Source organism: Phoxinus phoxinus, assembly GCF_949152265.1.
Source record: "Phoxinus phoxinus genome assembly, chromosome: 4".
NCBI lineage: Eukaryota > Metazoa > Chordata > Actinopteri > Cypriniformes > Leuciscidae > Phoxinus > Phoxinus phoxinus.
This window is the reverse complement of record NC_136879.1, coordinates 18,200,660-18,223,382: the sequence shown is the minus strand read 5'-3', so window position 1 is coordinate 18,223,382 and position 22,723 is coordinate 18,200,660. Positions and strand designations below refer to the sequence as shown.

At 38.9% G+C, this 22,723-nt stretch overlaps 1 protein-coding gene across 1 annotated transcript in view; it reads left to right on the top strand.

Annotated features, from left to right (window-relative positions):
* The window catches only part of fat3a (FAT atypical cadherin 3a), a 156,741-nt gene that overhangs the window by 70,536 nt on the left and 63,482 nt on the right, over nucleotides 1-22,723 (top strand). Inside the window, exons 3-4 of the mRNA XM_079609080.1 lie at nucleotides 12,962-13,080; nucleotides 13,177-13,375. Of these exons, the coding sequence (XP_079465206.1) occupies nucleotides 12,962-13,080; nucleotides 13,177-13,375 (318 nt within the window). The remainder of the gene's footprint in view (nucleotides 1-12,961; nucleotides 13,081-13,176; nucleotides 13,376-22,723) is intronic.

The following is a 22,723-nucleotide window of genomic DNA, read 5'->3' as shown; positions in this document are numbered from 1 at the left end:
TTAATTAATGCAGCAGGTCATCTAAATAAGAACTCTTGAGACCAGGATTTTTCAGTGCAGAAAAGCTTCAATGAGGCATGAGATTAATATAAATGCACAATTTAAAACTTGTTTGAAACACTGTTTGATGCACAGTTTTTATTTTTCCAATTCTGTTTGGCACTGCGGGTATTATACGGCGTATAAGGCGATACTTGACGGTTCAGCATCAAACATTTACATTTACAGGATCCTTGATAGCCAGTTTCTATGGTTGCAACCATAAATGATCAAAACATACCTTTGTTTTTCTCTTCACCTTTTCGTCTTCCACCGTTTCTTCCTCTCATATACGCACAGACAAATACAAGTTGAATCCAATCGCATGCCCGCACACGAACTGGCCGAGGGTAGACACTCAAAGGGGTCAAAGTGTAGCGAACCAGTGTCAAAGGCCATGCACTCTGTGTCACTGACCTGTCACTATTTCAATGAAGAGTCTATCCGACTGTTTGCATACAGCTGTGTGTCTGTGCAGATTTGATGGAAAGAATGAGGACAGGACAGAGACTCAGCGAGAAGTGCAAGAACACAAAAAGGCAGTTTGCATGTTGTACTCCGCATGACATAATTGAATGTTTGTAAATGTGTGCGCGCACACACACACACACACACACACACACACACACACACACACACACACACACACACACACACTCAAGCACACACATTTTGCAGTAGCACTAGCAAGTGGGGGAATTTATTGCCCTTGTTAGCTCTGTGCTGGCATCAGCCATAAATCACCCGGGGATGGAGCGCAACTCTACAGACGCAATTACAGCTTAAAGAGCACACGCACACACACACACACACACACACAAATTGAAAGGAAACACTTCACACGTGTCTTTGTACATGCAATCACGACTTGGAAAGCAATTTTCCCCCGAACACATACACATAAGGAGACTCAGTCTGGAACCACAAGGCATGTCCCGACAAACACGCACGCTATAGCCCAAGGATTTTCTGTGCACTTATAGCCAAGACTCTCTCTGTGCATTCTCGTTTGAGCTCGGAAGCTTCCATTGTTTGCCCAGCACAAACATCATCGATTCCAGGCTGCATCAAACATGTCAAACACAAAGTGTGAAAGAAGCCGGTGCTCATTACAGCCGCCGCTGAGCAGACGCTTTTCATCTACTGGGACTTACAGTGCACTAATTGCACTGACGGTCCCTGCAGAGCTTCCTGGGGTTAAGTGCTGCGCCGTGCGCTGAGAGAGCCCCGGCTTACGCTTACACACTCGCATCCCTTACCGAAGACCGCTGGTGTTGTACTTCAGTTCAGGTGTGTAATTAAGGGAATAGTCTTCGTTATTTACAACTCGTAATCACGTTAAATCAAAACTCGACTCCGTTTGCTTTCTTACGGCAGGTTCCTGTGGATGATTCGCCAGTGAAAAATGTGCTGAAATGACTTTAATTTGCAGATGACATCACCGAGGTCCTCTTGTTGATTCAGCCCCTCCCCTCCTTTAGTATTTAACAGCTATTTTTCATGATTCAAACTATTTTTGATGGATCTAACCAACTTTAATCAATTTGTTTTTATATATTTTTTTATATCCATTCAGATGTCACATAATATAAGTAAAATTGATTGGAAACTTTTTAATTTTAAAGGTATTGGAAGCGATTTTGACCACTTTCACCAGACTTAGTCTCAGGCTACGGACCTTTGGCTGGACGTCTGATGCATAAAGCACACAAAATGGCAAATACTTTGGCCGTTTTAAAGTTGTCATCTGATTGGTTAAAGGGATAGTTCACCCAAAAATTAAAAGTAGCCCATGATTTACTCACCCTGAAGCCATCCTAGGTGTATATGACATTCTTCTTTTCAGACGAATACAATCTGAGTTATATTAAAACATGTCCTGGCTCTTCCAAGCTTGAAAATGGGAGTGAATGGGCACTTTTTTTTTCAAAGTCAATACAAGTGCATCGTATCCATCATAAAAGTGTCCCAAATGGCTCCGGAGGGCCTTCTGAAGCGAAGCGAAGCGATGAGTTTGTGTTTAAGAAAAATATCCATATTTAAAACTTTATCAACTAAAATAACTAGCTTCCGTAAGGCAGACAGCCATACACATCGATTTATGGCGAAAGAGTAAACACCAACTAGGCATATACTGTACACCTAGGATGGCTTCAGGGTGAGTAAATCATGGGCTAATTTTCATTTTTTGGGTGAACTATCCCTTTAAATTCTACAGGATTTCTGGGAAACGCATTCTTTAGCCCTTAAATGCATGAATGTTTCTCCAAAATGTATCACATATTCGGGTCTTTAACGACCGTCACCCGAATCTATATCTAACCCGGATGGATCTCTGCCTGTGTTTTTTGGCTTGGTTCATTTCCTGTGAATCGAGCCGCTCTGAGACGCTGAAAAACGCTGTATCATGAGCTGCTCGCATGTAAATGAACACAGGAACACTCTGAAACACACAACGCATATATTTTGCCTGCCAACCAACAAAATAAAAACGTGACGATTTAACATTTTAAAATGTTAAATTAAGACATAAATATCGACATAAAGGTTATTATTGTCACTTTACAGCGTACAATAAAATACAATAGAATTATTGCAATCCATTTATTTATTTATTTATTTAAACTCCGTACACCTTATTATTACTGAAGGGGGTTTGAGTTGTGTGTTGTAAAGCATATTTTTCACACACATTTTTCCTAAAAGGATCATTCAAACTCAAAGGCTTCAAAAGTAAATATCTTTTTATACTTCTTTTTTATATTATTAATACTTCTTTTATATGCAGATGCACGCCCCAACAAAATCACCACAATCATTGAAAATCCCTGTATTTTTTTCCATATCGCCATTGGCAAGATACTCTGGCTTTTCTCTGAACTCTATATTAAATGTGCTACAAGTGAAACTTCCTGAATTCTAAAACTTCCACTAGACACGGCCGCTCAGTTAGACACGCCACTTTTCCATAAATGCACGATGCACAAGTCATCTCAGGTTTCTCAAAATTGTCCTCAGTAACAGTAGCAAAATATAATTTTCACACGACAACAAACTGACTCACTCGGCTTCCGGCTTTCCATATATGGGCTGCCATGTGAGAACTAGCTCATTATAGTCTTCCTATTGGCAAGACAAAGAATCTGAGCATGGCTCACAATGGCATATTTAATTTTTTTTGTCACTTATACAGAGCCTATGGCTGTCACAGAGACAAGTGTGATATTTCAGGACACCTAATTCAGTGATATCCGTCAGGGTTTTTTTTCCCTCAGTGCCATTTCATAAAGAAATCGCTTACAGCAACTCTTCAGACCATGACACACGCTGTTGATTTCAGAAGCTACTGTAATTTCAAATCACATCCTCATTTTGTACAAAATGCACTTTACAGTAGTGCATTTATTAGTCAAGCAGTGCAAATGAATCATACATGAATATTTTTAGATAAAAAAATGCAATCTCCTTTTTAAAGAGGACCTATTAGGCTTTTTTAAATGTTTTAATTCCCATAGTGTGTAATGTTGCTGCACAAAGCGAGTTATTCTCCATATCAGTAAACACTGTTTCTGAACTCCCTGAAATACCTTGAGTGTAGTCTTCAGTTTTCTTAAGGGAACGAACACGTCACAATAGTCCTCATTTAAATAATGACAAAGGGTTGAAGCCTGGCTTAGTTGAGTTAGTAGCGTGTTAGTAAACTCGCGGTTATGGTAAGGGGCGTGACATATCCCAAACATGCTCGAATGGTTGACCAATCATAACACACTGGTCCAGCCGACCAATCAGAGCACATTGTGGTTTTCTGAAGAAGGGGCTTCGGAGAGGAGTAAACGCGGCGTTACTGACAGACTGGGAAGAGAGGTGCTGCAACAATGTAAAATATGTGAAAAATAATGGGCCCTATTTTAACGATCTGAAACGCAAGTATCAAACGCGAAACGCAAGTAACTTTGTGGGCGGATCCAGAGGGCTGTTGCTATTATACCGGCGGGATAAATTACTCTTGCGCCCAACGCAAATCTAAAATGGGTTGGTCTGAAGTAGCTTCATTATTCATAGGTGTGGTTTGGGCGTAACGTGAAATAAACCAATCAGAGTGTCCTCTCACATTCCCTTTAAGAGCAGGAGCGCTTGTTCCATGGCGGATTGCTATTATAACGGCGGATTTACCAGGCGTACTCGCACGTAGGGTGGCCATACGTCCGGACATTTTGGAGTTGCGCTGAATCGGCCTAAAAAAAACCCCGCTCTAGAATCTTTATTGGGACACAGCAGCATAGCGTCTAATGCCGTAAGATCTCTGGACAAACAAATGATTGGTTGAAAGCGGCGTCAAATAAATATCTGATATATCATTGGTTAAAAACGTAAACAAGCCTCCACGTGCTCGTCATATCATAACGTTAACATGCTGAAACGTCAGACCTCATTTAATCCGGAATGGACAAAAGAGCACGAATTTAAATCAAGTGCTGTTGTCGCCTGAGCTGCTGCAAAAGGGTTTATTTATGTATTTATTTTATTTCCAGAAAAGTCCAGAAATGTTATGTTTTCAGGCACTGTGCACTTTGCAAGACAGGTACATCTCAGAGGTCAGTTTTTGAAACAGACATCACAATGTCTTGAATAAATACAAATACTGTGAACAAACACTGTTTTGCCTCTTCTGTTACACATAGGTCTACAGGTTAAACTCGAAAAATTTTAATATTGTGCTAAAGTTAATTTATTTCAGTTATTTAACTTAAAAGGTGAAACTAATATATTAGACATTACATGCAAAGTGAGATATTTCAATATAATTATAACAAACACAATTATTTGTTATAATTTTGATTATTATGGCTTATAGCTTATGAAAACCCTAAATTCAAAATTTGAATATTGTGAAAAGGTTTTCATAAGCTGTAAGCCATAATCATCAAAATTATAACAAAGGCTTGGAATATCTCACTTTGCATGTAATGAGTCTAATATATTAGTTTCACCTGTACATCAAGATATATATCTGGCAATGAATAGAATCACTGTATCATGATATGATGGACAAAATTGTATTGTAGGAGTACACCAGAGTCTTATGCAATTACAGTGCTATGCATAAGTTTAGACACCCATGCTAAAGTTGCCTAAAAAGAGGAATAAAAAATCGTCTTTTGGAAATTTATCTTAATGCCTTAATTTAAAAAATGAGGAAAACTCCAACCTTTAAGGACACCAATTTTCTTTGTGAATGAATAATGTATCGTAAAAAAATAAATGTTCTTCCTTAAAATACAGGGTGCATAAGTCTGGACACCCCTATGTTAAATTCCCATAGAGGCAGGCAGATTTTTATTTTTAAAGGCCAGTTACTTCATGGATCCAGGATACTCTGCATCCTGATAAAGTTCCCTTGGCCTTTGGAATTAAAATATCCCCACATCATCACACACCCTTCACCATACCTGGAGATTGGCATGGAGTACTTTCCATAAGATCATCTCTCAATGCAAATTAAACCAGCTTTTAGGCTAACTGAAATTAAACCATGCCAATCTCCAGGTATGGTGAAGGGTATGTGATGATGTGGGGATATTTTAATTCCAGAGGCCAAGGGAACTTTATCAGGATGCAGAGTATCCTGGATCCATGAAGTAACTGGCCTTTAAAAATAAAAATCTGCCTGCCTCTATGGGAATTTAACATAGGGGTGTCCAAACTTATGCACCCTGTATTTTAAGGAAGAACATTTATTTTTTTACGATACATTATTCATTCACAAAGAAAATTGGTGTCCTTAAAGGTTGGAGTTTTCCTCATTTTTTAAATTAAGGCATTAAGATAAATTTCCAAAAGATGATTTTTTATTCCTCTTTTTAGGCAACTTTAGCATGGGTGTCTAAACGTATGCATAGCACTGTATTCTTGTCTCACTAAATGCCGCAAAGTGTCCTCCTTTTTGGTGTTATGGAAATGGCCACCCTACTCGCACGGCAGGAGCGGTTCACAGCCGAGGAGACCGACGTTCTCGTCAGGGCCGTAAAAGACAGAGAAGTGACATTGTAAGGGAGAAACCAACCCAAATTAGCTTCGGTTAAACAGGCGTATAATAATTTGGGTAAATGTGTAAGCTAGATTTATTTTTTCACATTTTCATGGACACAACAATGATTTCCCTCGTGTGTTAATACGGTATTTTTCCTTGTAATAATGTATGATTTGCAAAAATTAAAACTGCTGCGTTTGTGTAAATGAGAGAATCAAAGTGTATGCGCGTTGTGCACACGCTTCATTATGGCCAAGTATGCGCCGTTAAAATACCATATGACTTTAGACTGGGTTTAGTGGCGGAATTGTTTTCTGGAACTGCAAAATAGCGCCAGGGAACGTTTGCGCCGGAACACGCCTCTTTAAGCTGGACGTTCGACGTGCGTCTGTGGAGGGAAAGTCCGCTGTGCGTCGGGTGCAAAATAGGATTGATACATGCGTCGGCGTACAAAGTCAATTGCACTGGGTGCAAGATAGGGCCCAATGTGTTTTTTGAACAGTCAAAATATTCTACTAGAGCCCAAAAACTAAATAAAAACTTGGTAAAAGGGCATAATAGGTCCTCTTAAAGTGCAGCTGAAGTGATTGTGTAGCTCAATATTCTGAGCTTTCTACCAAGACAGCAATTTCGGGCAATACAGATGCATCCAATGTTCAAATTGAACGTTCAAGCCCACTTATGATGCTCTCTAGTTCAACAGTTCAGATGGTTTTGAAACACAGCCTCCGTATATCTGCCAGTCAAACTCTCCGGTCAAGTTCATGTCATGTCACATCCAATCAAACGCTGAAATTACTCTGTCAGCCGCGCAAAATGTTACACAGGGCATCTTCATACACCTGTCCCAGCTGATTTCCCCTTGTCTGTCTCTCGCAAAGGTTCACTGCTAGGGTCATGTAACCTGATGTGATTGGATGAAACTCTGCCCCGCTCTCCCCATAACCCCTCAAGGCTTTGAGCCCTAAATATAGACGCACAATAACAGAGGAAACTGGATGAGCACACTAAAATGACAGACTCAATGAAGGCTTTCTCTGTGTTTCGTCCCTCCGTGTCTCGCTGTCTTTTCATTCTGTCTGTCTTTTCTTTTTCTGTCTCCGTTGCAAAAGTGTGCGTAGGAGTTTCTGAGATTTCTCCGCTGAAGAAGCACCGAACACATCAGAGATAAGTCCTGCTTATGCAATGCGTGCATTCGCGCGCTCTAAAAACATAGCACGTGAGACATCTGATAGTTATGGTTTTCCATATCCAAAAAAACATCTTGAAATGTTGTTCCGACAGCCATCAGGAAACCTTGTTGCAACGTTTGCCAAAAAATTCAACTGAAAAGGCTCATTACCGTATATAGATGCTTTCAGCTCTGAGATGGTGCTTTGGTAGCGCGGCTCATATGTCGCTTTTGTCCGTACAATGTAAAACGCAGTGATTATGTATGTGTGAGTGTGCATGAATGCACCGGTAATCCCCAGAGAATTCGTCTTCCAGTCTGATGCCACTAAACAGAAATAGTGGGTCACTACAGCTACAAACCGTCATCAAATCAACCAGAAAACAACTTGAGCATTATCCAGTAAGGCCTGATTCCAGCCTATTTCTCAGAACTAACCAGATGTAAAATATTCAAATTCTGTGTTTCTCCGTCCTAAATAAACCATAATGGCCGTGTCGACGCTAGATGAAATCATCAAAGTTGATTTTTAGAGTAGATGCTCCCCCCCCTCGCGACTTCACCAGCTGGCCGAGTTTCTTTCCTTTTGTTCTCTGTGGTAAGTGATTTTCTTCATATTACAGAGAATCCGAGACCTTTATGGAGTTCAGAAATAGCTGCCAGTCTTTCACTGCAGAGAAGATAGCACTTCTCATTTGCTCAGAACCAATGATGTGTTGCTGCAGTCAGAGGTTTTTCTTTTAACTTTTTTTTTCTTGTTCACATATTGGCCTTTTATAAATCATTTAAAGTGGCCATATCATGAAACGCTGTTTTTTTTTTTTTACTTGCTCCTTGCAGTTAATTGTAGTGATATCTGAAGCGAAGCTCCTACTTCCCAGAACTGTAAAAACGAGTCGTTCGGAAGTCGTGTTCTTCCCGATGTCTCAACCATGCAACGTCTTTAATGAAATTAATACTTTTATTCAGCTAGGATGCATTAAATTGAGAAAAAAAGCGACTTTTATAATGTTACAAGATATTTATACTAAACAACGCTGTTCTTTTGAACTTTCTATTCACCAAAGGTGTTCTGAAAAAGAAAATGAAGCAGCGCAACTGTTTTCAACATTGATGATAATCAGAAATGTTTCTTGAGCATCAAATCATCACATCAGAGGATCATGTGACGCTGAAGACTTGAGTAATGATGCTGAAAATGCAGCTTTGATCACAGAAATAAATTATATTTTAAAATACAGTAAAATAGAAAAACAGTTATGTAAATTTTTAATAATATTGTATAATTTTACTGTATTTTTGGTCAAATAAATGCAGCTTTGGTGAGTTTAAATACTGATCCTAAATACTGCTTTTGTATAAGTCTCATAAAATACCAATATTTAAGTCAAATGTATGGTTGTATTTGGTGGCAAAAACATGCCCTAACATAAATAAACAATGAATAAAAGACTCAAGTGTGTATTCTCTAATTTTGAGGTTGTGAGTTTAAAGTGACTGAGATTTGAGCGATCTGTAGGAAGTGTTATGTAATTGTGATGTTGTGTAATTGCGTTCTGTGGTTTAGAGTTTCTCTGGCGCCTGTGGTTGGTTGGTACGTTGTGTTGGTGTGTTCGACGGCACTGACGCTGTGCGGTTTTCTCCAGAGCCGTGCGGCTTTTTTAGTGTGTTGAGAGGTGGTGTTTAGGAGATAGTAAAGTCTGCTCCCTGTCATCACTTTCTTAACACCCTCCTTTAAAACCACAGGGATATTTAGATACGACTGAATCTGTGAATTTGCTTTTCTGTCGCGCGCGCACACACACACACACACACACACACACACACACACCACACACACACAAAGCTGCTCTACCCAGACATGTGCCTCCTACGCTTGTGTCTCACTCACAGGCATACACAAGTGTCTAACACACACTATAACACCTTCTACACACAGATAACACCTTCTACACACACACACTCTCTCTCACACACACACACACACACACCATATACATCCTGCTAAAGTGTTAATTGGCTTCATTTAAATTAGCTTTAAATAAACGCTGGTGATTTAGTAGGCCTATTGCATGATTGTGTATGCGTGTTTGCTGTTGTGTGTTTTTGATGGAGAGACACTTTTGAAGGTTTTTGGGATGTGTTATACAGTACTTCATTCAGGTTGCTAGGTTACAACCTGGAAAAAAATTCCTGAATGAAGTAAATGTCCCACTAAATGCACACAAAATGCCACAACACCCTTTATCTAATCACTATTTGTAATGATACTGGTGAGATAACAATGGATTTACAATTTGCTTAATGGTACAATGAAAATGAATGATTTTAATCATGCATATGAAAACCTGCAAAACATCAGTACCACAAAGTAAAGAAAGTCATAGAGATTTAGAATGACGTAAGGGTGAGACAAATTATTTTTCATTTTTGGCTGCTCTGTAATTTTGGAGACCATTTCAAGACTAATAAATGACTAATCACAAAAAGTGCAGGGAATCAGAGCCTTTACACACACACACACACAAACACACACACACACACACACACACACCACACACATTTGTACTGCCGAAGAACTCGTGTGCCACATCTTGAAAGCACCAGGATCAATTATTAAACCAAAGATTAGTCAAAGATCAAAAAATTGGAAGATAGATTACATAAACACAGAGAAACCCCTCATTTCCTCTCATCCTAATTCACATCGCTTTTGATTCTCCCTCCTTCACTGAAACTGGAAGCTGATTTGTATTCCGCTCTTAACGAATCTATATGCGACCTGCATATTATATGAGCGAGCAGCGTAGCAGACTATCTCACTTACACACCCCGGGTTACTGTAAGAGGATGCTGGGGAAGGCAGGATGGAGATAATTGGGGTCTTATTAATTATTGATCACAGAGATAATGCCAATGAACAGCATTACTAACACACATATTTGCACACATATGTGGACGCCGCATACCATCCGTTTGGCACTCTTTCATTGATAGAGCAAATTCACAACAAATACATTTGTTTAAAGAAAACTAAAAAAAAATATTCAACCAGTTTCGGAATCGGCCCATTTGATTGTGTAAAATCGGCAATTGGAGTCAGCCATGAAAAATCATGATTGGCGCGTCCTTAATTGACTCATATCGTTCTTATCTAGGTCAGACAGCAGGAACACGACATCCGACGAAAAGAGAACTAATCTCCCCATTTCCACTCGTTTATTTGCACTCGCTTTCTCTCACTCTCTCTCTCTCTCTCTCTATCTGCTCGCTCAGCTCTGGCAGAAGTATCAGCTTCCAACCGTGTGTGTGTGTGTGTATGTGTGTGTGTGTAGGGTTTGAGTGTTGATTCGTCTATTGTAATTATAATTGCATTATGTTATATACAAATGTATATTATATAGTATATATTACAATAGATGTCTTTAGGAGAATATAATATTCAAATGGAAATATAAAGTCAAGTTAAAGTCACCTATTTATAGCGCTTTTTACAGTACTCAATACAATACATATTGTTTCAAAGCGGCTTTACAGTGATAACAGGATAATAATGCAACAAAGTTTGTTTCTAGAAGAAAATCGTGTAATAGTCCAGCTTAAGTAAATTCAGTGATGGTTCATTTCTGTTGTAAAAAAGTTATTAATTTAGTTCATTTATCTATACATCCGCTCTGGAGAAAACAGTGATGTCATCGTCCAGCTCAGTTCAGTTCTCATATGATGGTGTCAATGCAGTCAGATCAATATTTTTTCTATTAATATTGATATATTCTACTATATATTATTCTACTAATTCTATTGTTGAATATTAAGTGTCCCCAATTTAGCAAGCCAAAAGCCAAAGTCAAGGAACCATCAGGTGACAGAATGGAGATTACTGTTTGTGTGTGTGTGTGTGTATATATATTATATATATATAATATATATATATATATATATATATATATATATATAAAATATATATATGTATATAATATGTATATATAAAATAACTTGTATGCTTTGAGTTTTTGGTTTGTCTATATAGGAATATATAATTAGCTTTAGCTTTAAATAAAACAAAAAATGTCTATGGATTGACCAGTTTTCGAAGAATGTGAGGTTGTGTTGAAGTGTTTCAGAGTGTGTGTAATCTGGTTGAATGAGCCGCACTGGTTTGCGGTAAATGGTGTGAGATGAGTCTGGTTTGTCAGGGCTGGACTTCCAATCTGTGTCTCTGATTGGCTAAAGTGAGTTTCTATTACCTCAGAGAATAGAATACTCTCTCTCTCTCTCTCTCTCTCTCTCTCTCTCTCTCTCTCTCTCTCTCTCTCTCTCTCTCTCTCTCTCTCTCTCTCTCTCTCTCTCTTTCTCTCTTTCTCTCTCTCTCTCTCTATCTCTCTCTCTCTCTCTCTCTCTCTCTCTCTCTCTCTCTCTCTCTCTCTCTCTCTCTCTCTCTCTTTCTCATCGTTTTCTTCATTTTGAGATTCTTCAGGCAGTTCTGCTGGTGTTCCGAATATATTACATGCGCTCTCCCTCTAGCACAATGAACTAAAGGATTTTATGAATCCTACAGGCTAACAGACTGAATTATTGATGTCACACACATACACACACACACACAAAAGCTCAGACTGCTTTTCAGTACAGCGAAATCTGATCTGATTCCTTTACCTGGGTCTAGAAGTCTGATTCTATAGTTCTCTTGCAGAAATTTACCATAGTTTCTGCCAAAACACATAGGCAAATAAAAGTACATAGACATTGCGTGTGTGTGTGTATATGTCCAGCTTAAGATATATATATAGGCTATATATATATATATATATATATATATATATATATAATTTATATAATAAAAAGTCCTGCTTTATGTGGCAAATCTGTGCCCCAGACGAACTGCTTTTCTTTTCTTTTTTGTTTTGTTTTGGGTGTTTTTTTGTTTTCTTTTTTATCCGTGGACATAATTAAATTTTTGTACCCCGAGACTGAAGGCCTCAGTTTATACGGTTACATGGAGCGTTTGAAAATGTCGGGCCTGTTATTGAGGTTAGAGGCTCAGGTTTTATTTTGTCTTTAGCCCGAGGGTTGTGTTTTCTTCTGCTGCGTTTCGGCTACATGACTTATGGAGGCGACCTCCTTATTGATCTAAATTTACCACAACCTGTGAGCTGCTGTACCACATACACACACACACACACACACACACACACACACACACACACACACACACACACACACACACACACACACACACACACACACACACACACACAGAAACAGTTCTTTTTAAAGGTGCAGAACACAGAACTACTGTAATAAATAATGACCACTTTCAAACAGGTTTGCAGGACACTCGCCATTGGCCAGCCAGACAGGTATAACCCCGCCCTAAACTCATGCCATTGGTTGAGCCATTGTTGCTGTGTTGGGACACTCAAACAGCAATGTTTTGATACCGTCACTCCCATTTCAAGGAAATAACCTGATAAATTGCTTGCTCAGTTTATTAATCTGGGATGTGAGACAGTATTTTAGCATTAAAACAATTTGCAAACCTCCGCTTTAATGTTTCTACTCAGTAATTGCTTTTTTGACAGTAATTATTGCTATCAAAGTTAATGAGTTTTTCTCAGTGTAGCACACATTAACTGAGAAACTAAATGAATAATTCTGCCACTGTTTCACTGGAATTAAAATGTTCAGATTGTGATGTTTTCATGCACTTTATTTTGCAGGTGTCATCTACACCACAGATCTGTTGGACCGAGAGACGCAGGACTCCTATTGGCTGACGGTGTATGCCACTGATTTGGGGGTGGTACCTCAGTCAGCGGCACTACAAGTGTACATACAAGTAAGTTAGTGTGCATCGTATTTGAGACGTTGTGTGGTCTTGTATGAAATATGTATAATATATATAATTCTGTCATTTTGTGTGTCTGCGTGTCAGGTTGAGGATGTTAATGATAACACTCCCCTAACGTCTGAACCGATGTATCACGCCACCATTCCGGAAAATTCCCCGAAGGACCAGTCAGTCATTCAGATCCAGGCGCAGGACCCTGACGCCACGGAAACCGAGCCCCGCCTGTCATTCCGTATCTCCAGCGGCAACCCGCAGAACTTCTTCAGCATCAACCCGCGCACCGGTCAGTGGCCTGTCAATCAAACCGCATTTGCGTGATAGGTGGAATAAATGAATGTCAGTTCTGATAAGTTGAGTTTATATGCGTGTACCATGGTGCAGTGATGGTATCAGGTGGCTAAACCATTTCATATTTATATACTCACTGTAAACCCTAACGCTCTAAATAATTGAGCTTGAGTAATTGATTTGAGTAGAGCCAACTCAAATTATACAAATTAGTTCTATCAAAATAACTTTATATTTAGAACTTTATTTTTTTTCAAGTCAGAAAACTGGCACATTTTAAGATGTATTGTTTCATTGTTTTGAGTTCTATGAACTTGTTTCTTTTAATTTAGACAAACTTAAATTTATTTTAAGTTTCAAACTTTCTATTTCCCAGCATGCTTTGTCATGACACTCAAAAGGGAGAGTAAATGCTAAAATTAAGTGTTATATAATGTTTTTTTGTGCCAGATTAATGTTAAGTGGGAGATTTAGTAGTGTTTATTGTTTTGTTATGCTAGTTTAGAAGAGTTTCTGTTTTGTTGGATTTTTTTTGGGTTACCATCATGTGTAGCATGAGCTTGGTTTGAGAACAGTGTATGTTATATGTTTTAAAAGTTTCCATTGTTAAATATTAATACTATTAATACACTATTAATATTTTAGTTGAGATTACATGATAATTGTAAGTTGTGTATGAATTGGCTTACTCAAATATTTCAAGTTAAGAGCAATTAAAATGTATGAATACAAAATAAAAATCTGCAAGTTCTGCTTACTTGCACGTTACATTTCTGAACTTAATTTTTTTATGTAACTGATTACCTAAAATTATTTGAGTTTTGCCAACTTATTCGGGTTTACTGTGTGGTGTTTACAAGGTACTATTATTTTACCATGGTACTATGTCTAAACAAAGGGTAATACCTTTAGGTCCTGAACATACTATAAGTTCGTGGTGTAGATAAAGCGAAGTCATATGCATTAGGTCATTCTGCTCGTTTAGAATTTAAATTCTCTCATTTAAATATGTATGTGCATCTGGGTGCGTGAGTCCTTAAAGTCTGTCGCTGTTCTCCGCATTATGACATCACCGTCTGGGCATATTGTAAACCCTGGCTCCTGATTGGCTGGTGCTATGCTTTTGCTCTTGATTGACAGATTAATTTCATAGTCACAGGCCCTTCCCTCCAGCCACGCGCCCCATAGTGCATGTCAGCAGGAAGTGCCGATCCTAATTAAAAACTTTGTAAAGGTCACAAAGGGTCAAGCTGTCAGAAAGACGGAAGGCACCAGCAAAAGGAAAGCAGCCTGAGAAAAAGATCACAACGTGTTGTGAGGTTTCGTGCAATAAGTCTGTTTTCATAAACTGTATTTTTGGGAAAAACTCAAAACACATCAATTTTCTTCACACAGTGTGTGTGTGTGTGTGTGTGTGTGTGTGTGTGTGTGTGTGTGTGTGTGTGTGTGTGTGTGTGTGTGTGTGTGTGTGTGTGTGTGTGTGTGTGTGTGTGTGTGTGTGTGTGTGTGTGTGTGTGTGTGTGTGTGTGTCAGAAGTTCGATCTTTGTGAGCTGGTTACAGATCAATGTGAAAGCATCGGTCACCATATGGATCCTTCTGGAAAAAGAGTCCAGTTAAATGTTACATTACTGAACACAATACCTAATCTATCTATCTACCGATCTGTCTGTCTGTCTGTCTGTCTGTCACATTAGTCTCTCTCTTTCTTTGTTGCAGAGGTGTGAACTGCTTGATTTGAGTGTTGTATTAGTTTGTTGTGAAAGCAGTCTAAATGTTAATCAAACAGAGCCAGGCCTCCCCCCTCTCACCTATCGGCATCACGAGGAAGGCCATTTTGGCCTCATCTTGTTTTAATGTGTGTGTGTGTGTAACAGAAACGATTATTCATCACCATCTAGCTGGCACTCGCACTGTAGCTCTATTTGTTGGGCTTTTATTCGGGACTTGTTTGTCTGTTTATGTGTATAGATTACATGAATTATTGATGGCGAGTCAAATACGCCGAGCGCAAAGAGAGAGATGAAATTACCGCTCTCAGGAAACTCCATTCAATTCCAGGTTTAAATAAAGTACATATGAAGAGGAAACTTGTGGGGAAGTATTGAGCGATACAGTAAAGATGACTTTAGAGGTGAACACAAGGGTCGTTGTATTATTCTCCTTTAAAGCAGAGCTGAAATTGATGTTCCCGAGATGGCGGAGTTGATTTGTCTAACGTTTCTTCTCAAGCGCGCACCGTAGGAACAACATGATGCGCAGCTTTGTAAATTCAGACCTTGTTATATGTGTGTTTGTTTAATTAATGTCATCTTTGAGTCACAGGAGTTTTTTTTTTTTCCATGCTGCAAGGAAATGTTTATTTATTGACACATTTCTCAGAAAACAGAGCCAGTGTGTGTGTGTGTGTGTGTTTTTTTTTTAAGTGTGTGTGTGTGTGTGTGTGTAGTCAGCGTGGTTGCCGGCAGATGTAATGTGGGTATTTTGATGTTTTGTGAAGGTGACTCCAAAACAAAACATCTTTAGTTCTTTCACAAGACTGGAGTTTGCACACGCTCCCTAGACAAGACTGCACTTCTTGTTTGTACACTCCCTAGACAGCTTAACACATCTGCTGGAACATTTAAAAGTTGTATTGTGTCTTACACACGTTGCGTAGAGTGATCCCTGCGCTGAGAAATCTGAATGCTTCTGAAAGAGTTCTTTACTGTCATGGGGGGACGTTGCTTGTACACTTTATTGCTTTTGCAGATGTGAGGAGTTTGTACACGCACCCTAAACAATTCACTGCACCCTTGGGACTGATCGATGCCATAATACCAGCAGCCTCTGGTATCAATACTAAAATACAGATTAAAAAATTTCACTTTTAGCTTAGTCCTAAATAACTAAATTCATTGCATCCTTTCAATAGTTTAACAAAGAAACCCTAACATAGAACCAACCAACCCCACATCAAAAAATAATAGTAATGTGTAATTATTATTAGTAGTAGTACCTCTGTATAAAGGCATTTAGAACTGAACCGTTTACACAAGTTCTCTCTGAACAATATGTGGAAAACTCTTGTGTTATAGTTCATCCACATCACGGTTTACTGACACACTTCCTGCGCTCCTGAGCCGTTTATGCACGATCCCTAAGCATCATTTTGCTCCTGATGTATTTGCATTCATTTTGCACTCATTTTGCTCGCGAACATCCCACCAGACTTTACACACGCTGTCTTGGGCTGTGCGGATGGATGGATGAACGGGTAGATGGCGAACAGATGATTGAATAGGTAAATAAATGGATGGATGGAGGAAAGGATGTGTGCCAAAATGATCTTCTTTTTTTGTCACACCTGCCAGAAGGCGGGTGAATTTAGAAAATGTGAGTGTCTGTCTGTCTGTCTGTCTGTCTATCTATCTATCTATCTATCTATCTATCTATCTATCTATCTATCTATCTATCTATCTGTCTGTATATCTGTCTGTCATCTATCTATCTATCCGTCCGTCCGTCCGTCCGTCCGTCCGTCTGTCTGTCTGTATTTCTGTCTGTCATCTATCTATCTATCTATCTATCTATCTATCTATCTATCTATCTATCTATCTATCTATCTATCTATCTATCTATCTATCTATCTATCTATCTATCTATCTATCTATCTATCTATCTATCTATCTATCTATCATCTGTCTATCTGTCATCTATCTATCTATCTATCTGTCTGTCATCTGTCTGTCTGTCTGTCTGTCTGTCTGTCTGTCTGTCTGTCTGTCTGTCTGTCTGTCTGTCTGTATGTCTGTCTGTCAGTCCATCTATCCATCCATCCATCCATCCATCCATATATCCATATATACGTCTATCTGTCTGTCTGCATATCTATCTATCTATCTATCTATCTATCTATCTATCTATCTATCTATCTATCTATCTATCTATCTATCTATCTATCTATCTATCTGTCTATCTGTCTATCTGTCTGTCTGTCTGTCTGTCTCTCTGTCTGTCTGTCTGTCAACAACAACAATACACCTATTTTATGGAAAATAAAAACAAATTTCCTTTAATGCATGTAACAGATATGGAGCGATATGGAGTTCTGTAGCAAAAAAATATATAGTTATTTGAAACAATTTTCTGTGGGTTTCCACTGATTCAAAAGTTCAAAGATGTTCGGCAGTCAGTAAACAGACTCTCCTGTAGACGGGGAGACAGCGGCTCTGAGTGTGTAAGATCAGAGGAGGGAGAACTAAACACAAACACTTCCGTCATTATTAGACAGTCGCTTCAGTCGAGCGCATGAACGTCTTTCATTTCATTCACTTAAGTCAGGTAAAAACGGCGAGGGCCAGACTGTCGTTCCAGGATTTCAGATGATGCATTATGCAGCAGTTCCCAACTCGGTTTCCTACACTCGTCACAGTCTATTTGGACGGATGAATGCGTGTGTGGACGGATGGAGGGTCAACAGTGACTATTAACAGCGTTCAAACTGCTGCTCGGTTATACAATATTGCTTGTTTCCAGCTATAAAAGGCTTCGAGGTCCTGTGAAATCTCTCTCTTTCTCTCCTCTGCTTGTCTCAGCAGTAATTTGTGTCTCTCTGAATCTCGTCTGCAGGTTTTACACATTCGTGGGTTCATCTCCTCCAACCCTGAGTTCTCCTCCTCGTCTTTCATCCCCCCCCCCTCCGTCTCATCCTCTCTCATCCTTTCCTAACACCCTCCTCTCCTCCCCCTCTCGCTGTATCCCCCTCCCATTCTCTCGTTCACAGGGCCTTACGTTTCTTTTTGTCTATTTCTCTGTTTCGTACTCTTCCATTGCGTCCCCCTGCGACTCTTTAACATCCTTCCGTCTCCCTCTTCCTCTGTTCTGTCTTCCTCCTCATGATGAAAGACTCTAAGAATAGCTCTCTCTATGTCTGCTGCATCTTCTACAGCATGTAAACACCCTGTTTTCACTGTTCCTGAACCAGTCGTACGGTGCAGAGATCCGCGTCTCACCACAGCTGCTCCTGGATCAGCCCTGCCCCGCTCACCACGATCACGATCTTTCTGATTATCCTCCATAATGGATCATTTGGAATAATAGATGTCTCCCAGAGTTTTATCAAAGGCATCATTCGTCATTTCTGCGATAAAATGGCCTGAAGAGCAGTAAGAAGCCATATCTTTAAAGTGCTTCACTAGCGATGTTTTATCTGTAATGTACTGACAGAATTAGGCCATTGATATACTCAGAATTTTTTTTTTTATGAAAGCAAGCACGACCAATGCATTGCAAGTTGGGCTCTAAAAGTCTGAGAACACTAGCGTAAACTATAGCAAAATCACTGTTTTGAAAAGGTAATTGCGACTTTTTATCTCACAATTCTGACTTTTTTTCTCTTAATTGCGAGATGTAAATTCGCAATTGCGCGTTATAAAGTCAGAATTGCGTGAAATAGTCGCAATTGTGAGTCATAAAGTCAAAATTATGTGATATAAAGTCACAATTACGAGTTATAAAGTCAGAATTGCTTGATATAAAGTCGCAATTACGAGTTATAAAGTCAGAATTGCTTGATATAAAGTCGCAGTTACGAGTTATAAAGTCAGAATTGCTTGATATAAAGTCGCAATTACGAGTTATAAAGTCAGAATTGCTTGATATAAAGTCGCAATTACGAGTTACAAAGTCAGAATTGCTTGATATAAAGTCGCAATTACGAGTTATCAAGTCAGAATTGCTTGATATAAAGTCGCAATTGCGAGTTACAAAGTCAGAATTGCTTGATATACAGTCACAATTACAAGTTATAAAGTCAGAATTGCGTGATATAAAGTCGCAATTACGAGTTACAAAGTCAGAATTACTTGATATAAAGTCGCAATTACGAGTTATCAAGTCAGAATTGCGTGATATAAAGTCGCAATTACGAGTTACAAAGTCAGAATTGCTTGATATAAAGTCGCAATTACGAGTTATCAAGTCAGAATTGCTTGATATAAAGTCACAATTACGAGTTATAAAGTCAGAATTGCTTGATATAAAGTCGCAATTACGAGTTATAAAGTCAGAATTGCTTGATATAAAGTCGCAATTACGAGTTATAAAGTCAGAATTGCTTGATATAAAGTCGCAATTACGAGTTATAAAGTCAGAATTGCGTGATATAAAGTCGCAATTACGAGTTACAAAGTCAGAATTGCTTGATATAAAGTCGCAATTACGAGTTATAAAGTCAGAATTGCTTGATATAAAGTCGCAATTACGAGTTATAAAGTCAGAATTGCGTGATATAAAGTCGCAATTACGAGTTATCAAGTCAGAATTGCGTGATATAAAGTCGCAATTGCGAGTTACTGTATAAAGTCAGAATTTCGTGATAAAACGTCACAAGAAATAAATTGCAAGAAAAACTCAAAATAATTTTTTCTCAGAATTCCATGTTTATATCTCGTAATTCTGACTTTATAAAATGCAATTAGGAGTTATAAAGTCAGAATTGGCTGATATTAAGTCGCAATTCTGAGAAAAAAAGTATGAATTTTGATTTTTTTCTTGCAATTTATTTCTTGTGACGTTATATCACGCAATTCTGACTTTATACCTTAACTCGCAATTGCGACTTTATATAATCACGCAATTCTGACTTTATAACTAGCAATTGCGAGTTTATAGCTCACAATTCTGAGAAAAGATGTCAGAATTGCGAGATATAAACTTGCAATTGCGTGTTATAAAGTCAGATTTGTGTGATATAAATATTTTAAATGTTTTATTCTGTGGCGGAAACAAGCTTCCATAGCTTCGTCATAAAGCAGAAATACCAGACATAATGCAGCCTTTAAATATTGCATTGGACAACAGGGGTCCTTCGAGTCCGAAAGGTTGAGAACCTGCTTACAGTTTATGACCTTTACATGATAAAAGAATGCATTTACCTTTTGCTTAACCTTGTTTAATACTGTTTATTAAGAATAATCTGTGTAAAGGCCTGTTCCCACCATAGTCTAGCAAAAGTCCACATCACAACTATAACGATAACGGCACAGAGGAACGATATAGTTGGAATCAATTTCAAAAAGAGTTTTTCAAGCTAATAAACAATGAAAACATTGACAGCCAATCAGAATCACTCCTGCATAGAGTGCAACATAGCCCGCCCCTTTTTCAGAGGCGCTGGATTTTTTCATTTTTTTCAGGCATTGTTAAAGCGTTATAAGCCATGAACCAAACCAATCAGCTACGAGGTTAATCAAAACAGTACAAACTTAGATTTAAAGCAAAAAAGTTTTTGAAAATCAGACAAAAAGACAAAGGTATAAGACTGTGTACTTAACGGCTTAAGTGAGGGGAAGAACTACAATCCCATGAAGCATTGCGAACAGCATAATCAAATTAAAAATGATGGGGAAATATAAAACTACTAATTTACAAATGTTGATTACAACTTGTAATCAACAATCACTCCAACGGAGTGGGCGGAGCTAAAGAGCTATTTTGGTGCGTGTTGATTTTTTCGACTCTCTGATTAGTGTCATTTTCTGTACAGCATCATGGGTAATGTAGTTTTTTACCATGAACAACCTCAGAGTAGGTTTGTTTTTAAAGGTGTTTATACTTCCGGGACCAGACTGTTGCACTCGAATGAGAGCTCGAGCTTTTAAAGTGGCAGACGATAAAACTGCAGTGCGCACTTGTAATAAACAGAATGATAGTGTACATTGGACTCTAATATGGAAATCGTAATAGTAACAGTTCTTGCTGTAAACTAAACGGGCCTTAAGACTGCTAAATTTTCTAATTTGCTCAAACGACAAAAGTGCAAAAGCTAGCTTTAAATGATGGGATGCCGTTTTGACATTTAGAAAAAAAACTTGTTATTTAAAACCCAGCGTGAATTGCTCATTCTCAGTTTCTGGCTCTCTGGTGAAATCTGTCACTCTCTCGGTTCTTTGTCTTCTTCAGACAGCTGTTGATTTATGGATACAGTGTGATCTCGGCGTGTGTGCGGCCCGTTTATGTTCCTCTGGTGCGCGTGTGTTTGGAATTTATGACGGACGAAAAACATGGACTCCGTCAATGAATCACAGGCGCACTCAAATGGGCCAGTTCCCACCCGCAGCCATTCGACGCACACAAAACACACGCAACACCGGCAAATTCCAGAGGTTTTGATGTTATTTTTATCCCAAATGAGTTTCTTGGGAACGCAAGGCGAGGCCTCCATGTGGACCTTTAATGACTGTAGTTTGTACACATGCAAACAAGGACGAATGCAGCGCGAAATAAATCCCACTGCCATGTTGATAAAGGAAACTACAGCTCATGCATATTCTAAACGCAACAGATAACTGGCCTGTATAGGTATGCTGTTGTATACCGCTCATGCTATTGCTACTTTAGCTAATTGCTTGTAATCACTCGTCTCTAATTAATATGCTAATTCCAAAGAATGCAGCTGTTCTTCAGCTACGCACACACTCTTTCTTTCTCGCACACATACTGATTGGATCCTTATACAAAGACTCCCTCATTAGCGGATCCATTGCTGTTAGTTAAAAGTAGGTTAAGAGAGAGTTTCGCCTATAAAAGTGCGCGTCTGGGGATTTGTTTGTGGCGGATTTGATGTTGATTTGTTTTTTGAGTACTTTATATCATAGGCGTCGCATTAAAAGCATGTGTGGGTGTGCGCGAGTGTTCGCCGTCCAACGTTTTGCTCTAATCCGTCCATTTTCCGCCTGTATGAGGACTTACTTTCCCACACACACTGGTCCAGAGCGGTAGCTGTGTAACTGAGCCTCTGGTTGCCATGACAGTGAGTTCAGAAGTCTGGAGACGTTAAGACCCCCTCCGCCGACGGGCTTTTGCCCGCCAAAACTAGTAAACCCCATTCAGGTACACCAACTACATCAGCCTTCTTTCTTTTTTTATTTGCTCTAGCGCATCACGCTTTTGTCTTGAAGTTGTAATTATCCCTTAAAGTTGGCATGAAATGGAAGTTGCAGGAGTGTTTTTCTCCCTGATTTATATTTGAGTGAAACAAGAGCACATGATTGTGTCCGTGGGGAATTGATTGGATGGTCGTGGTTTGCTATTGGTGGATCTCATGTGAGTGACAGGTTGCTCCGCCCTCACGCCAGTAAACGCATCATCAGAGAAGAGAAGAGATGAGCTGCAAGAGCGAGGGGAAGTTATTTTGATTAAAGATTATGAGGGACCATCAATCATTTATAATAAATACTGTAATATTCCATTAAAAAAAAGTATTGTCAGTTCTGCTTTTATGGTGACCAGGAAAAACTGCCTCAAATATGATTCCACAGATCCATGATTCCTAACTTCCTCAAACAGGTTGGATTATTATTA